This window comes from Cyclopterus lumpus, chromosome 15, assembly GCF_009769545.1.
Source record: "Cyclopterus lumpus isolate fCycLum1 chromosome 15, fCycLum1.pri, whole genome shotgun sequence".
Classification (NCBI taxonomy): domain Eukaryota; kingdom Metazoa; phylum Chordata; class Actinopteri; order Perciformes; family Cyclopteridae; genus Cyclopterus; species Cyclopterus lumpus.
The window spans coordinates 5,370,794-5,390,660 of NC_046980.1; the positions used below are offsets into that span (position 1 = coordinate 5,370,794).

General features: G+C 39.1%; 2 protein-coding genes across 14 annotated transcripts in view; both read left to right on the plus strand.

Annotated features, from left to right (window-relative positions):
* LOC117743722 (reticulon-4-like) overlaps positions 1 to 1,247 on the plus strand; it is a 28,249-nt gene extending 27,002 nt beyond the window's left edge. For all 9 annotated transcript variants that reach the window (XR_004611115.1, XM_034551491.1, XM_034551492.1 and 6 more), the window contains one exon: positions 26 to 1,247. Coding sequence is in view for 8 of the 9 variants with exons in the window: in XM_034551491.1 (XP_034407382.1) it covers positions 26 to 68 (43 nt within the window). In the remaining variant the exon portion in view is untranslated. The remainder of the gene's footprint in view (positions 1 to 25) is intronic.
* Positions 1,248 to 5,236: 3,989 nt separating this feature from the next.
* The window catches only part of LOC117744031 (echinoderm microtubule-associated protein-like 6), a 54,602-nt gene continuing 39,971 nt past the window's right edge, over positions 5,237 to 19,867 (plus strand). For 2 of the 5 annotated variants that reach the window (XM_034552091.1, XM_034552096.1), the window contains exons 1-2: positions 5,237 to 6,485; positions 6,994 to 7,265. In XM_034552091.1, the coding sequence (XP_034407982.1) occupies positions 7,069 to 7,265 (197 nt within the window). In that variant the 5' untranslated portion in view covers positions 5,237 to 6,485; positions 6,994 to 7,068. Of the gene's footprint in view, positions 6,486 to 6,958; positions 7,266 to 19,867 lie in introns of all 5 variants that reach the window. The other 3 variants (XM_034552095.1, XM_034552093.1, XM_034552092.1) reach the window with 3 other exon arrangements.

The following is a 19,867-nucleotide window of genomic DNA, read 5'->3' on the forward strand; positions in this document are numbered from 1 at the left end:
TTTTAAACTTCCTTTCGTCCTACAGGATCCAGGCGAAGGTCCCCGGGATGAAACGCAAAGCAGAGTGAAGTCACGATAAGTCGGATTCAGGACGTCCCGAGAGGGAAGATGGTTGGGGGGGGGTGTGGGGGGGGTCTGATATGAAGGAAGGCTGAAGAAGTCTGGCGTGGATGCAACCCTTCTAACTTTATTTGACTAAATAATAATTAAAAAAAACACTTTTTTCCCAGTTCAGAATTCCTTTTTATTTCTTTTTTTGTGTGTTTTCTGGAAAAGTTGAAGCGGGTCAGAGTTCACGACCCCGAGGTCGCGCTCGATGATTCACCTTTATTTCACGTCAAGTTTTAAATGTCTGTTTCTTTTGAGTTTCTGGAACTTACAGAAACACATTTTTAATCTTTGAATTAAAAAAAAAAAACAACAACAAAAACACCCCTCCCTCTCCTCACCCAGTGCATTGTGGGAAGTCGATCGCTGCCTCCAGTCGAGTTTTGGGTGTTTTACTTTCCATAATTTTTGAGGCATGGGGAGGGATCGTTTTTTATTTTATTTTTTGGTTTCCCTTCGTCTGCTGTTTCCAAGAAAGCGAGCAGCACTAGAGTGTATTTTTTGTTTTTCTTTTTGTTATGATTACAGAGTTAGAAGTATTTTGTGATTTAGCTGTTTAACTTAAAACGCCATAGTGTCCCTAAAGCTTCGGGCTCGTTTCCTCGGTTACCGGCGGCGTGGTTTTGCCTCGATGTGACGGATTTGTGAACATCTTTTGGGGGGGGGGGGTTAGGGGTACTACCATTTCAAAAAAAAAAAAAAAAAAAAAAAAACCTCATTGCTTCTGAGTAACTAGCTAGAAACACCTAGAAAACCTTCGCCAGGCGAATACAACACATTAATTACATCAAAGTCGTTATTTCCATGTAATTTGCAGCTGTCTAGTAATGAAAATCTCTGGAAGAAACACGTTTACATTCATCCACATCAGTTTAAATATTTTAAACACTGAAAAGGAAGAGAAAAAAATGAAATAAAAAAAATAACCATACTGTCTGTGGAACAAATATCTTAATGAAGTTACAACTTGATGTGACTTTGGGAAACCTTTCAAGCATTTCTTTGTCATGCAAGTATAATTGTGAATGACGAACTTCATACTTCAATTGTGACGATAAAAAGCTTCCAGCTGGGAGTCGTGTTTGTGGAATGCATTGTGAGATGTAAACAATTATCAATAAAGCTTCTAGACGAAGAAAGACCCGCCTCCTCGTCTGTCCGTCAAGCCGGCTAACGCCGGTTAGCTTCTGCTAGCTTCGGTCTTCCGAGGAAGCACATTTACACCAGGAAGAAAAAAGAAAACGATACATTTTAAAATGTTTTCTTACAAATTGTGATTATAACAAAGATGTAATATATTTTATATATAATTTGTGTATATATATATATTATATATATTTTTTTTTATTAATACCCTTAAAAGTAGGGGTATATATTTTATTTTTGTATACATTTTCTATAAATTACCAAAGCTGATGAGTACATTTTCTTATTTATTTCAAACATTGTACTGATTGAGATGGTTGTAATTATAGAGAGATGGATACATAGCATGTTGCTGATTCTCTGTTGGATGAGGTTCCCATTTAATTGAGCGTTCGGTTTCCAGATTAGTTGCATTCATATCGCACCTGCCACACTAATCCGCACTGGACTCCCAATATAAACAAACTGATAACTATAAATGTCAAACGGTTGTCCTGAACTCTACAGACACAGAGGAACTCAGAAGACGGGATTATTGCTGCTGATGTGAGTTTAAGAGGCAAAACTACTTTAACATATACTTTCATTGTAATGGGAACATTAAATGTGCATTACTGTATGTGACGTCTGCCCACAGCTCCTCCACCAACCAGTAGAAACCCACATTTGAGCAAAAAGGAGCACAGAACTCTTTATGAGAATTAATGACCCACAAGAAGCAGGGGCAGTCCGACATGTCAGCGATGACGAGGGAAGAGGATCCTCTACCAGGGTCTCATGTGGGTCTCATGTGGGTCTCATGTGGGTCTTGATGGCAGGTTGAGGTTCAAGGCCCTAATCAGCCCAGGTAGGTAGTCTAGGACTCTTTGAAAGTTTTGGAGGTGCATGAGCTAGTAGTACTAAAGAGATAATAATTCTGATGATACTTTAAAAAAAAAATGAGAATACAAGTATAATATACATAATTATAATACAAATATTATTTACGACTAATAATAGAAGGAAAATAATACCCCTGCTAATAGTAATGCAATTAATAGTATAATACTTTACCACTATTAAAATATAGAACAATGGGAAAGAACAATGCAATTTACACTACAAGTTAAATAATACAAAAAAACGGGAAGAATAATTAATGCATTTAATACTAATTATAGAATAATAATATTTTTTTAAACAATTCTAATACTAGTAAAATACCAATACAAGTGTAGTAGTAATAATTATAATATAAAGAAATAGTAAGTACAAATGCCTTTTGACGTAAAAGACTATCAGCAACAATATTGGGTTATTCTTGATGTGCCATCCGGTCGCCTCCAGCGGGGCTTCTGGGTAAAAGACAATAGAGGTGAACTACGGTGACCTTCAGATTCAAATACAGTTGGTCCCCTGTAAACGAACCGGGATCTCCAGAAAAACGACAAAGAACTCCAGAATATTGTGTCAGTTCTAGCTCAGGAGCAGCAGTGATGGGTGAGCCTCTGACTGATTACACACATTAATGTGTTTGTTTGACCAGCTTTAATAACTGAAGCCCTAAATACCAAAAGATCTGTTTACAGTGTGTTGTTGTGCTTTGGCCTCAAGGTGGTGCAACAGGACCAGAGCATCTCACATGAGGTGCAGTCAATTATTATATCCACAAACATCTTTAAAGAGAAAACATGTGATTCAAACTTTATTTACACTCTGCGTAGGCAATAACAATGTAAAATACAAAAGTGTAGTATGGTCTAATAAATAGCCTAAACTACTTATTATATACAGCTTGCTAGTTTAGTCCAGAGGTTCCCAACCTAAGGTTCGGGGCCCCTCCAAAGTGTCACGAGAAAAATCTGTTGTGAGATGATTAGTGGGAGAAGATTAAGAAATCCGAATAATTTATTTTACATACAAGGAATTTGACTCTGTGAAAGTTGCATAACAATAGACATAGAATACAAAATATAATAAAAACAATAATACGTTCATACAAATCCATTAAAAATGTCACACGACTCTTCTTCCAGTGTTTTTAGCTTCTTGCACAAATCTTTCTTATTTTTGTTGTTGTTGTACTAATCAACAAATCCAAATGTGATGCTTTTTTTATTTCTTCAGACGACGTTAATTAATTAATAATGAAAAAAAACAAAAACAGGAACACAATATCCATGGAGTAGTTTATAAAGTTCAGTTTCTGTAGAGACGGTCCGGTGGGAGCTGATCTCAGAGTTCCTGTTGTTGTTATTAGTCTCATATGTTTGTGGCTCTGTTGGGTGTGATTATTACATCCCAGGTAAACATAAAAACAGATGAGTCTGAGTCCGCCCACACACTCGTTCCCAGGTGTTCCATTTTAATAATGAAACTCATCTGATCTTCTGCAGCAATTATCTTCCACTTCAGTCACCAGTGTTACTAAGTATAATAATAATACAATTACACATGTTTTTTCACTGTAGGTCATAGGAAAATAATATTTTGAGGGGTTTCAGACGTATTATGAAGGTTTATATTTCATAATTGCCTGCACATTTCTTTTAGAAAGTGATGTAATCTGATTGTCTCCCAGTTGAATAAACTTGTAATTAACATGTTAATATCGCTACATCCCCAAATATTAGAAGAATAATTGATGGATTACAAGTTTCTTGATGTTGTAAAAATTCAAAATCGAGGACGAAGTAACAACATGTCAACATGTGATCAACAATCAAAGGAAATATGAGAAAACATTGATGTGATTTCTCTCAGTTCTTTTTATCTGTCTGTACATTTTATATCTAAACTTTGGATAAGATGCAATAAGATACATATTTATTCAACCTGAGGGAAAATGGTGTGCAGCATGCAAAGATATGGATATATAGAGTGCAAATATAACAAAATACACCTTTAAGATTATACATAAAAATGCAAAAATCTAATTTACGTAATGCCCGAAATGTAAACGGGAACATACCAGATCCCTGTTGTGTTTATAATTCAGCCTGTGAAAACAAAAGACACAATGGTGGGGATTAAGGTGCATATTATGTGATGTAAATAGTGTATAATATATGCTGTATGTTGCAGCTATATTTGAGCTTTAATGTAACAATTTATTTATTTGTAATTAAATGTTTTTTTATAACTAACATTAACTTTCTCTCCTTTACATTTCTCCCTCGTTCAGCATCACAGATAAATTGGGTATTTGTAGTTTAAAAAAAAAATCCTCACTGAAAATTAATTGTGAAAAGCGTCAATAAACTACAATTCCCAGCATTCTTTGCGGCCGTGCGTCTTTATCCAGCAGAGCCGGGTGTTTTCTCTCTGTGCGTCATGGTTACCTCCGGAGTCCGAGCTGCGACAAGCGCGTGACAATCCCCCTCCCCCCTCCCCCCCCCCCCCCCCCCACCCACCCCCCCACTCACACGCAACAGGACCGGAAGTGGAGGTATTTGACCTTCAAAATTAAAGCCCGAAGTTTTACAGCAGGCTCGGTACGTGTTACAATAATTAAGATAATAATGAGCTGAAAACGTCATGTGTACTGTTCCAGTGTGTTGAGAAAAATAACACACTCTCACCAAACTTACCAAAGTAAAAGTACTGATAGGCAACAACAATAAATAAGTCTAATAAATAGCCTAAACTACTTATTATATACAGTTTGCTAGTTTAGTCCAGAGGTTCCCAACCTAAGGTTCGGGGCCCCAGAAAAATATGTTGTGAGCTGTTTAGTGGGAGAAGATTAAGAAATCAGAACAATTTATTGGAATTTGACTATAGGTGAAAGGTATATATATATATATATATATATATATATATATATATATATATACACATTATTTTTATTTTTTTTAAAGTGGTGAGTGTATTTTAATAAGAAAATACGTGTTTTTGTATTTAAATGCCTTTTATTTTATTCTTTTAAGAGACCGGAAACGTGGTGTAATAATCGGCTCGGTGTTAACTTGACGGCTCTTGCTTGTCAGTCGGAAAACCAGCGAGCAAACGTCACTGAGAGGAGACTCGGCGGTCTGGGAGGGTCCCCATCAGGCGTCCGGAGTCCGGTTTACTGATCAGCTGGGTCTGTCTGTCTGTTCACCTGTCTGCTTGTCTGTCTGTCTGTCTGTCTGCCTGTCTGCCTGTCTGTCTGTGGGTGGAGGGACTCAGCTGCAGCGGGAGGATGCTCTCTCCTCCTGCCTGGAATCAGGACTTTCCTCTCCTGTCATCCGGACGGGATGCTGCGGTCTGAACCCGGGGCTTCTCCCCTTCTCTACCCGCTGAAGTTGGCTCACCAGCGGTGATTAAACCCTCTTTTCAGCCCCTCTCTCTCTCTCTCTCTCTCTCCTCCTCCTTCTCATCCTCCTTCTCATCCTCCTCTTCCTCCTCCGTCTCCCTCCGGAACGGTCCCGATCATTTCACAGTGGAAATAATCCGCTTCTTTTAACGTAGACATGATGAGGCTGCTGCACACCCTGAATTCCTGACTGGTGGATTTTTTTTTGGTACATTTTTTTATTTTACTCGCGCACAGATTTGTGAATGGGTTTGTGAGCCTCCGCACGTTTTTTTTCTTCTTTCCTCCAGCGCAAAAAAACCCCCGTCTCCACCTTCCGCGTTAATCCGCGGAGGGATGATGTGAACAACCGGGGGGGATACAGGAGGAACAACAAACAAACAACCCGTGCTGTAGTAACCATGGCTGCTACCGAGGTCGAGGATTAGTGTGAGGAGGGATTACATTTTCCAGGAGCAGAACCCTCCATCAGTTGTGCTGTTTCTTTTTTTTATTTTTTATTTATTGGACAGAACTTCTATATCTTCTCTATTTCCGTCTCTTCTTTCTTTTAATTTCCTTTTTAAAAAAGTAAAATACGGAGAATCTTCCAGGCTGAGGCATAAATGAACGAGGCTCAGAGTAAAAACACAACAAAGTTGCTATTAAATACCATAAATCATGACGGCGTCGTTATAGTTTATTGAGCAATAAGAACACGGTGAGTCCCTTTAGAAATATTAAAGGAAATTGCAGTCAAACCACAGGAGATGTAAACAATAAATACTGTTGAGTGCATCGGAAACTGTGCAGGACTATTCAATCAGCAGCAGACCTGAGGATGAAGATGATGATGATGATGGCTGATTGAGAGCAAAGAGCTCTGAGCCGCCTGTTTTTTTTCTGAGCTCCTTAATTCACCTGCCGGATGCAGAACTGTGGACACAGAGATCTGACCAGAGATGGACAATGACCCGTGAGTGTACTGGAATAACTCCACATATGCACACCCATAAATGTTCCATGTGCATGTATATACCATCACATGCATGAAGAATATTGCGTCAGGAGCCACAACCGTAACAGTTCACCACACAGGAGATTATAGGGTTAAAATAACATCACATTCACAAGTGTGATTGTAAATTGATTTATTAATAAGCATCAGATGGACAATTAACCTGCATCATGTTATTCAGCCTTCTTGCTCCTCTATCTATTTAATCACGATCGATCAGAGCTCAGATTTCCAGTATTGATGCTGATCATGTAGGCTATATATATATATATATATATATATATATATATATATATATATATATATATATTGTTTTGTAAAGTCTTTATGGAGAGAGAATATGCATTTAGGAAAGAAAGATGAGGAATTGAAAAACAATGTGACGTCTAAAACAAACACAAAACTTCTTTTTTTTTGTCGATACATATCAGCTAATCGATAATAACTCTTCTGATGTGGTCTGGAGGATCTTAAACCAGAAGAAGAAGCCGGAGTGAACCAGCAGCAGCAGCGGACACGGTGCGCCGCCAGATGAGCGAGGATGTCGGACCGGAGCGCCCCGGGCTGCCGGCTCAGACTGGACTGGGTCTACGGGTACCGGGGCCACCAGTGCCGGAATAACCTGTTCTACACCGCCGGCAAGGAGGTGGTGTACTTCGTGGCCGGGGTCGGCGTGGTGTACAACACCAGAGAGCACAGCCAGAGGTTTTACCTGGGCCACAACGATGACATCATCAGGTAGGACATGCGGCCACACCTGGATCTTGTAGTTTATATACACGATACATCTGGTTCTACTTTGAGATATAATATGAATTATTATAATATTCATTATGTTCCTCTTTACACCACATTCCTTTACATATCTTCTTTTTTGTATTTTACATGATCCTTTAACAGTGTTTGACCAATCAAGTGAAAAACCTTTTGGTAAAAATAAATCCCTCTTTGTGTTCCATGTTTATAATATTACAGCTTGGTGAATATTTATGGTAAAATGTGTCTGTAAGAGGACGACCGAGTAAATATTTTACACACAGCACACATGGTTGGACTGTTTCACATGCCTACTCTGAATATTGTTATATTATTATGTCTCGAGGCGACTCTTCAACTTTTTAGAAACCCTAAAAAGAATAATAAGTGTTATCCCTCCCACACAGTTCTGTTTGACAGAATCCAAACAGAAACACGTCTTCACTGTGAAACAATACCTTTTTTTAAAAGTATCGAGATGACCGATAAGTGGATTTATGTAACAAATAAATATTGATATGATGTTCCCATTCAGACCAGCTCGTGTGAGTTGATGGGAGCCTGTTTGCCTCGGGGAGAAACTGGTCTGTCATACAGCATATTATAAGCATATTATAGAACATTGAGTGGTTGAGTCCTCAACCAGAGACTTCAAACGTTTGTTCAAACACATAAAACTTTTACTATGATCTTTGCTAAATTGAGTTTAACCCTAACCTGTAATCTTAATTACCTAAACCCAACATAAAACTCAATTATAGTGGTCAAATAAAAAAAACAGTCAAATATATATTTTCTGTAGCATTGGTGATGTCTTTGAAGTCACTGACAAATGATTATTTTTTTAAATATGTGTTCAATATTGTGTTGTTTACTTTAGACAATGGATTGAAATGGAGACCGCTGCACACACACATACATATCAGAACGTTTATGAAGTAAAAAGTACAACTAAAAAGCAATTTAGTCTTATTTATGAGGCTAATTCTTCGCAAAACACGTACAAAAATCATGTGTAAATTCAAGTGAAATGTCAAAGAAACATATAATATATTGTTATATTTAGATTTATTTAACGTATATGATGTATTCTACATGTGATGTCTGACATTTCACATGGAAATTATCTAAAAGGTTCATGTTTCTATGTGATATGAAATGGTTTTAATAGCCTACATGAAAATAAAACAGAAAACCAAAATAATTACTCTCTAACTTTTACATGAAAAGTCATAAAACTGTGATTAAAAATAGAAACATATGAGCTTCAAGTGAAAACGCATCTTAAATCGAAAAGCTTTTATGTTGTGTTTCCCTCTTTGTTGCCTCACTCGTGCATTTTGTAGTTCTGAGAGGCCCCACGGGACCTGAAGGCAGCACGAACAAAGAGTTTAAACAGGATAAAGACAGTCAACAAAGCACAGATATTTATTACTTTAAGTTATGACAAACCCCCGGTCTGTGTCCAATAACATGTACCATGACAACTGCTTAATAACTTCATGATGTTTGTGAATCTAATATCACAAAGAGACCTGAGATGAAGTCCTAACGAGCAGCTGTGATCTCGTTAGAGGAGCCAGATGCACTTTTAAATGAATAAACTGAGCGGCTGGGGGGGGGAAAGAACAAAAGCAAAATTCAGAGGAGAAAAAAATTTGTTGAGCATTTATTGCATGTCTCTGCAATATCTCCTCAAAATATCGCCTAAAAATCCCAGAGGACCCCCTTTAAAGGCCATGAACACCGTCCGTGGATCTGCATGAGCCAATTTAACATTTGTTCACACACACACACACACACACACACACACACATACAAAACATTTAATCTGGGATTATCTGGCAATTACATAATGGAGAGTGTGTGAGACGGATGGGACAGGTGTCTCTCTTATCACCTCTCAATATACTGGATACACATTGAGATTGAGCATCTCATATTTAACCGCTGCTCAGAGGGATCTTTGTCTCTTTCTGTCTGCACCATTATACAGAGTTTTATTTATTTCCCTTATACAAAACAGACCCTTAACACCGGGAAACCACATCCCTTTGTAAAGGGGACTTCCGTGAGGTGACATGCCAAGCTGATGATTAAGGAGAAGCAGCAGAAGGGGTTTTCTCTGTTGATGAGAGCAATTAAAGCAAGTGGAGGAGGAAGATGAATCAGCGAGGTCGCTCATTCATGCCGACGTGGTCTCACACACACACGCACACCCACACACACACACACACACACACACACACACACTCACACCTGGTATGTTCATCGACACTCAACAGCCTATGAGTCATCAGAGCAGCAGGCGTGTTTGGACTGTTTATTCAGAAGGCCAGTCAGCTGCTGCATGTGGTACTGTGTCTCTCTCTCTGTGTGTGTGTGTGTGTGTGTGTGTGTGTGTCACACTAATTAATTGAAAAGGATGCTGCCTCAGCCGTGGCCACGCTCTCTGATAGGAGTGCTAGATTTGCGTTTGTGACAAATTACCAGCGCTCACAGTGAAATGTGCCGAGTCGATGTTTTTTTTTTTTGACATCACGTCAAACAGTTTCTGCACAAATAGACAATTCCTGTCACATGAAGATGGAATTCACACTGTGACGTGAGGTGATTATTCGACATGCAACTTTGACCCCAGCCTAAAACAACAACGGTGTATGTGTTTGGTGTCAGAGTGTCTCTAAAAAGTTTTTTTTATCTGCAGTGCGTTCAGTGTTTTTGTGTTTCAGGTCATCCACGTCATAAAATCACTCAACACTACAGTCACACATTGTTTTGTTATACACAACAATGGTGGAGGAAGTATTGAGAAGTATTCTAATACCACACTGTGAAAACACTTTATAATAACTGCACGCTAAGCATTGGTTAAGTATGAGTAAACGCTTAATTCATCATTCATAAAGCGTTGTTCCACTCTTTTTAAATGATGGAGTCACTATTTGTAAATGAAGTATTATGTAAAGCTTCATTTGACGTGCAGTTGTTATGAAGTGTTACCGTTTATTTTTGTTATTTGGTTGAGGTGGAGCTCATTTTTGTAATCATTTGCTAACCCTCATTCTGCATTATAGATTAATCTGCTGATTATTTTCCTTAATTTAATAGATTGATTGTTTGGTTTAGAAGAATAGTGATTACTCAGAGCCCAAAAGTGACACCTCAATTATTACTAATATATTACACATCTTTTTACATATTTTTACATCATAAAATGACTTAACTTATCTGTCAATTGACTAATTGATTGATGGACTAATCGTTCCAGCTGCACTTTACAACGTTTAATTCCTAACCAACTATAATATTTGATAAAATCTTCTGTTTTCTGTGCACACATCTTAACGTAACGTGGAAATAAAAGTATAGGAGCCTCAAAGTACATGAATACAAGCGCCTGGTTACATTCCTGTACACATTAAACAGAAGATGTACGTGTTAACCAGTGGGTTTTTACAGGTGTTGGCATGGCGACTGTCAAAATAAACCTCCCTAGAACACAATGTTCTCAACGTGACATCTTTGAGGCCTCCTCTGTGCCGTCTTCCAGACGTGTATCTGTCCTCCAGTAATTAAAACCTCGAGCATGAACAGACCCAGACAGCAGTCTGATGCATCGGCCGTTTCATCACCACTGGCGCCACAGTGGAAATCGGCCAACTCATCGTATATACACGCTCCAAACGGATGCAGAGATGTTGTGCTTTGTAGTTTTATTGTTCTTTAGTTGTTGTGTTTTGTTCTAGTTTTGGTAATCACGGACCAGGTCGCTGCTCGGGCACAAGTTGGTGCATTTTATCTCAAAGAAAGAGACGGTTTCCAAGTTGTACGTGTTTTAAATGTACCGTAACGCCCTTTAGGGCCTCCGGAGGGAGCTGTGTGTGGAGTCTGATGAATACATCCTCAAGTGATGTCACTCGAGTCAGCGTGGAGTGAGAAAGGAGTGAGTCCATCAAGACTCTCTTTCGCCCCCGCTGCTCATTACTCACACCACTATTCTATCACCCCAAACTATCAGCAGTTGCATTGTGGGTATTGTAGGCGCCCGTTATTTTTGAGAAGAAGTAAAGAATGTGTGGAATTAAAAAAAAAGATGATATTTGTGGTTCTGCTGCATCGATTTCGCTACTTTTTTTTTTTTTTTTAAGGGTCCACACAGTCTTTCGTGACTCGGAAAATATGTGTTATGGACACCTGCGAACACATGCACGTGCTCCAGAAACACAAAGAATATTATTCACATGTTTGGATTACGCAATCGCTCTATATTTACAATAAAACTGTTTTCATTTGGGAACCATTTGTAAGCCCAAAAAATAACCTATTGCGATCGACACACCTGGGGTTTAGGCATTGTGGTTTATTGGGAAAACCCCCGATTATGAATAATATTTATCTCTTTTGTTGGTGCCCACAGTGTGAAAACCTTTAAAAACATTAGCGACGGAAACAAGGTGTTTTTTTAAATTACTGTTATATCTTCTTTAAACTTCCTTTAGTCGTTCATTTCCAGCTGTAATCGCTGAAACTCGAACATCACTTTTGACTCCAGTGTGTCTGCTGCACTGCGGCTGCTCCTCCTCCTGCTCCCACAAACCGGGGTAGTAATTACATTTGCATTTCAGTCACTTAGCCAGCGACAAGACATCAGGTCCTGGATCAGCAGTTCTTTAACACGCAACCAGAGACGAGGAGGTCAGATATTAAAGAAAGTAAATAACTTTTTAAAAAGTAATTCAGTCATAACAAGTGATTTATTCAAAGGTCTCTTCATTCAACTGTATTTCAGTTCAGGGCCTCAGAATAACAGATTGGACAGCTTTGATTTTTTATTATTAAGGCACATTAAAAGGCCTGATATTCTGAAATAGAAGTACACAACAACATGTTACGTGTAAAGTAAAAACAGCCTCACAAACCAGTCATACATTATATAATAATAGAAATAAGGATAGGTTACATTTTGGCGAAATAGTTCACTGTTAAAAACACTAATTACATGATTAGGGATTATATGAAGAAGGCCAGTTCGCTTATTTAGCAACAGGATGTTTTACAAATCTTAATTTTAGAATATATTTGAGATATCTTTCAATTTACAGGGTATTCAACTTGTTATTCATAATGCATGTAATACTTGACCTCTCTCCTCACAGGGTCAGTACAAAGGCAATACAATAGTCCATGAATATAAGATATGAGTTTACAGTTAGTTACATTCCCTCCTCGTCATTGTGGAAGTTAGTTTATGATTTTTGGGCAAATCTAAGTGTTTCACTTGTTGTCTTTCTGATTCTTTCTCAGTTCATTTTGTGGTATTTTGGACATAATTTGGAGTTTAATAAAAGCACATTGCAACTTTTTTAAAAAAAATTCTTGTGAAGCACTGACGAGTTCTACCTCAATACGAGAACGTGGCATCACTTTTCCACGAGGGTTGACTAGCAGATGACACATTATTGGCTAGAATAATTGAACTAATTTGATTTGAACGACTTTTCACGAACTCAAACCACTGAAAATATCAACTTTCTATCGTTTGTGTTGGCAATTCGCAGTTTCTGAAGCACGTAAAAGAAGCCGAATGTGAATCCGAAGGGTTAGAAATAAGAAACAATATCATATTTATCATCGATGTTAAGTCTTTTCTTTCTTCTCGGCAGCTCCTTGCGTTGAAAGCTCTGAATCATAACTACTCGCTCCCGTTTCCGCCTTGCCTGATGGATTGCTTCAGTAATTGCAGGCTCCATGTTGCAGCTTTAAATCCATGTTGAGTTCCTCTGAAAGCGAGAGAGTGAGAGAGAGAGAGAGAGAGTGGGACTGTCTTTTTATTTCTTTCTTTGGCTCTTTTCATGGCCGAGGCCTCCCGGGGGGCGATCCGCCTTTTATGCATCAGGCTGCTCGCTGAATAACAGCGATTATTATCAGACTGGAAGCTGCTGCAGAGATCCGTTCAGCTCACTCGAGTCAAAACCAGAGTTGAAGGTTCCAGCCGGGTCAGATTAGCCACGTTTATTGTTTTTACGAAAGATGGATTTAATGGCATTTCATCAAATACAAACTTCCATAACTACTACATTATTAATTATGGCTCAAGATCCCCTTTCTGTGCATTTGCAACAAATGATTAATTGATTCCCGTATGACATTAGAAACAATCCCTCTTTTTTTTTTACAGTTAAAAATGTTTACATTTCTATTTCTATGAGTAATAAATATGTATATGAAGAACCACAGTACTGCTGCTCCTCATGTACAGACCGTACACGGCAGCCTCGGCAGAAACCGCTCGGGGGCTTCACGGATCGCCAGATGAGTTCATGTACCAGACTTATTGCTTGTTAGCCTGTTAGCCTGTTAGCTCGTTAGCCTGTTAGCTCGTTAGCTTTGGGGTATTTCCCCCCTGCTGCCTGCAGAGGTTGTCACAATTCGGTTGATAGTTTGGCAACTTTTGGTGGCCCGTTGAGTGTTGATGGCTGTTTTGTATTTTCCAGGTCGTTCCTGCCGTACTCGTGACACAACAAACACATACGAGTTGGTCGATTGTATATATTTTTTATATATTCAACAGCCAATCACGTCTCGATTTCAAAATGTCTGAAGCCTTATGTCCATCTACCCTCATACAGTGTGATGAGTTCTCCTGCTTCGTAAACAAATAAGTGAACGTGTGGGTTAAAATAACTGCAGAGTTGGTGTAACTAAAGTGTGGAAGTTACACGTATAACCTACACACACACACACACACACACACACACACACACACAAGTTATGCCACTGTTTCACATTTAAGGCAAAAGATGAACTGTGACTGAAGGATCTGGGTTGGTGGTGTTCAGTTCATCAGTACAGTCTCTCTCTCTCTCTCTCTCTCTCTCTCTCTCTCTCTCTCTCTCTCTCTCTTTTTTTTTCTCTGTCGTCCTCTGTTTCTCCTTTCTTTCCTCTCCTGTCCCACTTCCTGTTGGTCGCCTGCAGGCAGAACCTGACCGACCAACTGACACACACACACACACACACACACACACACACACACACACACACACACATTATGTTTGCTGTGCAGTTCTGATGGTATTTCTGCTTGACTTGATAAAACTAACCAGCCGTCTAATCGCTCGGCGACTGAAGGAGAGAAAGAAGCTCCAGCTGATGAGGTTCAGCTCCAATTATGCAGGAATCTTAATTTTTTAATTTTTGGGTGATTTGTTGGAGAAAAGCCTCTTTAGACTCAGCCAGCGGTGGAAGAAGTGCTCAAGATCAAGAAGTATGAACGTGATAACATACTTAACCAAAAGCAAAAAATACAAATTTTGCAGAATGCTCCTTTTCAGAATAATATACATTATATTATTGGATTATAATTATTGATGCATTAACGTGTTCCTCACTTCAGTGCTACAGCTGGTGATCGTGGAGCTAATTTTAATTTAATTTAATTTATAATCTGAAGTCAGAAAATTAACTCAAGCTGTCAAATAAGTGTAGCTTAAAAGTACAATATTTTAGTATAAAGTAGCAGAAAATGTGAATACTCGAGTTAAGTACAAGTTCCTCAAAATTGTACTTCAATACATTACTTAATTAAAAACGTTCCACACTGATCAGAGCAAAACAACAATACTGAAGGTCAGGATACACTTTTATGAATACAGTCGATCCTGTAATCAAAAGTATTTTTTACTGCTTTTTATGTGTATTTGTTACCAGCAGAAACCAGTTGACATTAACATATTGTCATCTTTTGAGTTGTTAAACCTGCTGACAAGCAGTTTTCCACATCCAGCTACACAGCAACATGATTATTCATGAGGAGTCGTTGTGTATGTGTCAGCCGATGAATGTTATAGTCCAATATACAGTATTTACTCTTTTTTTGTGTTTGCTCTGTTTTGGTCTCCACCAGGGAAATCAACGTCAATAATGCATATAGTAATTGTTCCTGAGGGAAATGCTGGAGTCTCTTTAGCTGCACAGCCAGTGGGGACACCTTTCACATTTATATTCACACGTTATACTATATAGACGCTTTAAATGACAAATCCTTAAATGTTCATTTGCTTATCTTTTTAAAAGCATTCTATAAAGCAGCTGTGGAAACGTTGTGAAGGACACAGACCGTGTTGCTGCTTTTGTGTCCAGGTGCAGAGTTGATTGATGGTTTCTGCGTTGACGTACGGATTGGCTGAGACAAAATGTAATGGAAACACGCACACGCACACGCACACGTACACACACACACACACACACACACACACACTCACATATAGGTAACACATGTCATAAAAAAAACATTAAATTGGAGGAAATACTGTTATTTTTTGCAGTTGGTTTTCAAATAGCATTCATTCATACTACTGTCAACTATTTACCAAATATTTACCAAATAATATAAAATATTGCCACCATTTTGCTCAACGGTTTCCCTTTTCTTTCAAGAACTAGACAATAGTTTAAAACAATCAAAACACATATAAGATCCCTTTTAACAGGGCTATTAATCAGTAAAGTAAAAATATGACTACAACAGTGTAAACATTGTGCATTAAAACTCACAGCCCCCTGTGGTATGAATCAAGTTCTAGATGTTACTGATGGTTGACGGCGTGTTGGACTTCATGCATGTTAATACAGAGCAGACTCATCCTCATCATCATCATCATCATCATCATCATCATCGCCGCCACAAAACCAACCAATTCTGCCCGAACCAGCAGGGACACCCGGGGCTGTGTGTGTGTGTGTGTGTGTGCGCGTGCACGTGCGTGTCTCTCCCTGAAGGTGGGGAGTCCTCTGAAGCGTACACCGTAGCTCATCTCCCTCTCACCGGGGGGAACACGCTCTGCTAACTGGCTAAAGATGACGAAGAGAGGGAGGGAGGCCCGTTGAGCGGTCAGCGATGCGTTCACGGCCCGGCTGTGCAATCGGACCGAAGGACGTCGTCGTGTGAAATGAAGTTAGTCAGAGGACGTGGTGTCTTTTGGAGGAGTTGGAGATTAAGATAAAACACGGGAAAGTTGCCGCTAATCTGGATTACGGTGCAGTAATAACTGAGTGGGTTTGAGGCTTTATTCCCACTGGGGTCACTCATGCCAAACCTGCTGGTTAATAGTGTGTGTTATGTGTTATGGGGTGTGTGTCTGCTCTGATGCTACTTTAAAAAAAAAGAAAGTATTTGGCGATCTTGGCTTTTTTATGAGTTGATGGTTTTTCGTGTGGTGGAAGCAGCCTCTGACCAATAACGAGACAAATTGTCCCCCACAGTAATCAAATAGCCCATAATCTAATTTGAGTCTCTGGATGCTGATGAGATTAAAGGCCGCGCGCTGCTCTTCTATCAGACCGGAGGATGTAAACCAGATTTATTGGATCTGTCAAGCCGAACGCCTCGGCCACCTCATCCTTTGATGTCGTGAACCCAAAACCTCACTGTTTTAAACACACTTTCAGATAAAGTATTAATCTCGTCCTTTTATAAAGTACTAATAAAGTACTTTTCAGATAGCAGTTGTTCATCTCCTCCCCGTCGAGCGAGACGTATCTCCAGGTGCGTCCATGTTGAACGTGTGTGAGGAGCTGAAGTATTTCATGAAGACGTTCTCCGACGTCTTAAGCTTAATGAAGTATTCAAAAAAAAGCTGTTTTTCTTTTTGCAGAACCAAACATACGGTGATCTTATATAATATGAGGCGTCGATGTAGATTAAACTATAGCCGACAGGATGTAACGGAGTTAAAATTAGCACCAACACCCACAGCAGTAACATGCATCACCCACATTAATGCAGCAGAAAACCGCTGACATGGAACATGTCACTGCACAGCGAGTGCTTCTACTTTAAGTACATTGCACTGATAATATACAACACAATAAAAACATGTATACATATGCACTTCTATAGGCTCCCGTAGCAGGAACATCTAGACGTATTTTAACCAATAAATCTGTGCACACTAAGGATGGAAGTACAGTTCATGGCACGAAAAAAAAGCAGCACAGCAAGTGTTGCTGAGCTTGAAGTGAAGTCATTAATTCTCTTTGAGTCTTAAGTGTTCAATATCTAATGAAGACCTGGGAGAGCGGAGCAGGAAATAAATCCTAGATGCCTCTTTTATTTCATTAACCTGCTTTTTTATTCTTCTTCTTCTTCTTCTTCTTCTTCTTCTTCTTCTTCTTCTTCTTCTTCTTCTTCTTCTTCTTCTTCTTCCTCCTGGTGGCTCTGTGCATTCACAGCTCAGTGGTCTTCGTTAAGATGATGACTAAGACATTATTGCCTTCCCAACCCCCTGCAGCCGCCAATGTTCCCACGATCTGCTGGCACTCAAACACACCGAGGCGCACACTTTCCCTACACACACCGATTTACTCAAACACACACAAGCCCCTCCGGGTGTGTTATGTCACTCGTCAGTGCAATTCTGAAAGGTCTGGAAACTGAATTTAAGCTACTTATTGTAAGGAGAGAGAGAGAGAGACAGACATAAAGAGAGACTTCTTATCGTGAAGAGAAGATGTGCACTTTATTTTAAAATGTTCTTTCTCAGAGGTGGTTATTAGGCTTCTTCTTATCCATCCTTCGTATTCTCTTCTCTCTCTGGAGGCAGCTGATACCCAGCAGCAACTTGTTGGGCAACTGTGAAGGGCAATATTTGCACGGTTGTTGCTCCACCTCCGCCGGAAAAAACACAACAATTCCCTTTTTTTGAGCGGATTTGTTTTGAGCAGAATTTCTACGGCGGCTGAAACTGGAACTGAACGTTTCAGATTATAGTCGTTTCAGGCGTTAGATTTAAATTGGACCTCTCTTAAATGATGACTGGGTGTGGAATGACCGGTTTTGTTTTGGACTTTGACTTTTCGTTGTCTTGGAGGACTCAGGACTTGACTTGGACTCATCACAAATGAATTGAAACTTACTTCAGGCTTGTATTTGTCTTGTATGACCTTGGGTTGACCTGCGTTGACAGACTCCAGGTTGGAGTTGGTCTTCTCGTGAGTGATTTGAACTCGACTTGGATTCAAATTTGAAGACTTCAGACTCAATTTGGGCTTATTTTTTTATTGATTTGAAACATGACTCTTGGATTGTACACCCTCACACTAGGTCTGACTCAGGTGAGACCTGATTCAACAGACTATGAGACTCATCTTGGACATAACTTATTTAAACTTGACTTGGAGTTTTCTTAAATGTCGTTGGGTTGAGCTGCTATGTTCGGTTTGAGTTGGACTTATCTTGAATAATGTGCCCTGATTCCACCACCTACTATAAATAAACTCACCTACACAGATTTCATTCATATCTGCATGTGTGTTTATGAAGCTGCCTGTTAGTTAGTAGCGTGTAGTTGTGAGGAGGGCCAAAGGTCAGAGGTCACAGCTGGACTGAGAGGTTCATCTCAGTCAACAGGAAGAGAAAAATAAAAGGCAGAGAGGATGTTCTTTATTGCAGAAGAGTTTTTTTTTATAGCTCAAACAGGAAGGAAATATGACCACACGCACACACACACACAGATTTAGTTAATGTATTATTCATATGGCATTTACAATATTAATCGGAGGATGTGCAGCTCATTCTAGTTTAATTGGCACTATTAATTCCTGTGATGAATGTTTCCCAGATTGCCTGCTTTCATTCACATCTCCCCGCTGGCAGCGTCGCTCTCTCGGAGCTTTGATGTGCAGGAAACAGACGCCGCTGCTCACTTTCTACACTTTGCCAGCACGTTGGGCTGTAATTTAGGGAAAAATAATTCGATTTTGGAAGAATATGTGGCCTCAATTATTTTTATGTTTAAACGACTAGAAAGAGACTGTCAATCAATCACACTTTATTTAAATAGCACCTTTCATACAGGTCCGTGCTTTGCAGATGACTGACCAGCAGAAAACACCAGAAAAGACAGAAGCGAGTTAACAATTTGAGATGACCAACGAAAGATAATAAAAGAAAACAAATTTAATAGTGTGAAATAAAAATAGATTGATAAAACGGAATACATTTATCCAACGTATTAAATACAATAAATAAAAAAATATATATTTTCAATTAATTTTTTTATGAAATACATAAATAATACAAAACGTACGTAAAAAAAGAGAAGAATATATATATAATTAATAAATTAAATGAAATTACAAGAAGCCTATAATGTCTGAAAACATTTCATATAAACAGACCTTTATCAAAGGCTGAATAGGTAGCTTTTAAGTAAGTGAAATAAAGTTATTGATATATAAATGGACTTCAAAACATGGCGTAATGTGTTCTCTCTTTCTGGTCCTGCTTTCGGGCCTCAAATGAGCCTCAAATGAGCCTCAAATGAGCCTCCAAGTTCAGATCGGAGTCAAAGATCACACCAGGTTGTTCCTGCTTGTTGGTTTCGGGGTTTGTCCGAGTGAATTTAATCCTGTGACCAGTTTCTCTCTCCGAGCTTTTGAACTAAAATGTGTCTAATTGTCTAAAATACATCTAAAAAAGGGAATCAATTGGTCGTGATGTCATCTGGAGACACGGCGCGTTAAGGTGTGTGTCATCTGCGTAACTATGGAAAGAGATGACGTGTCTCCTGATCACATCACCG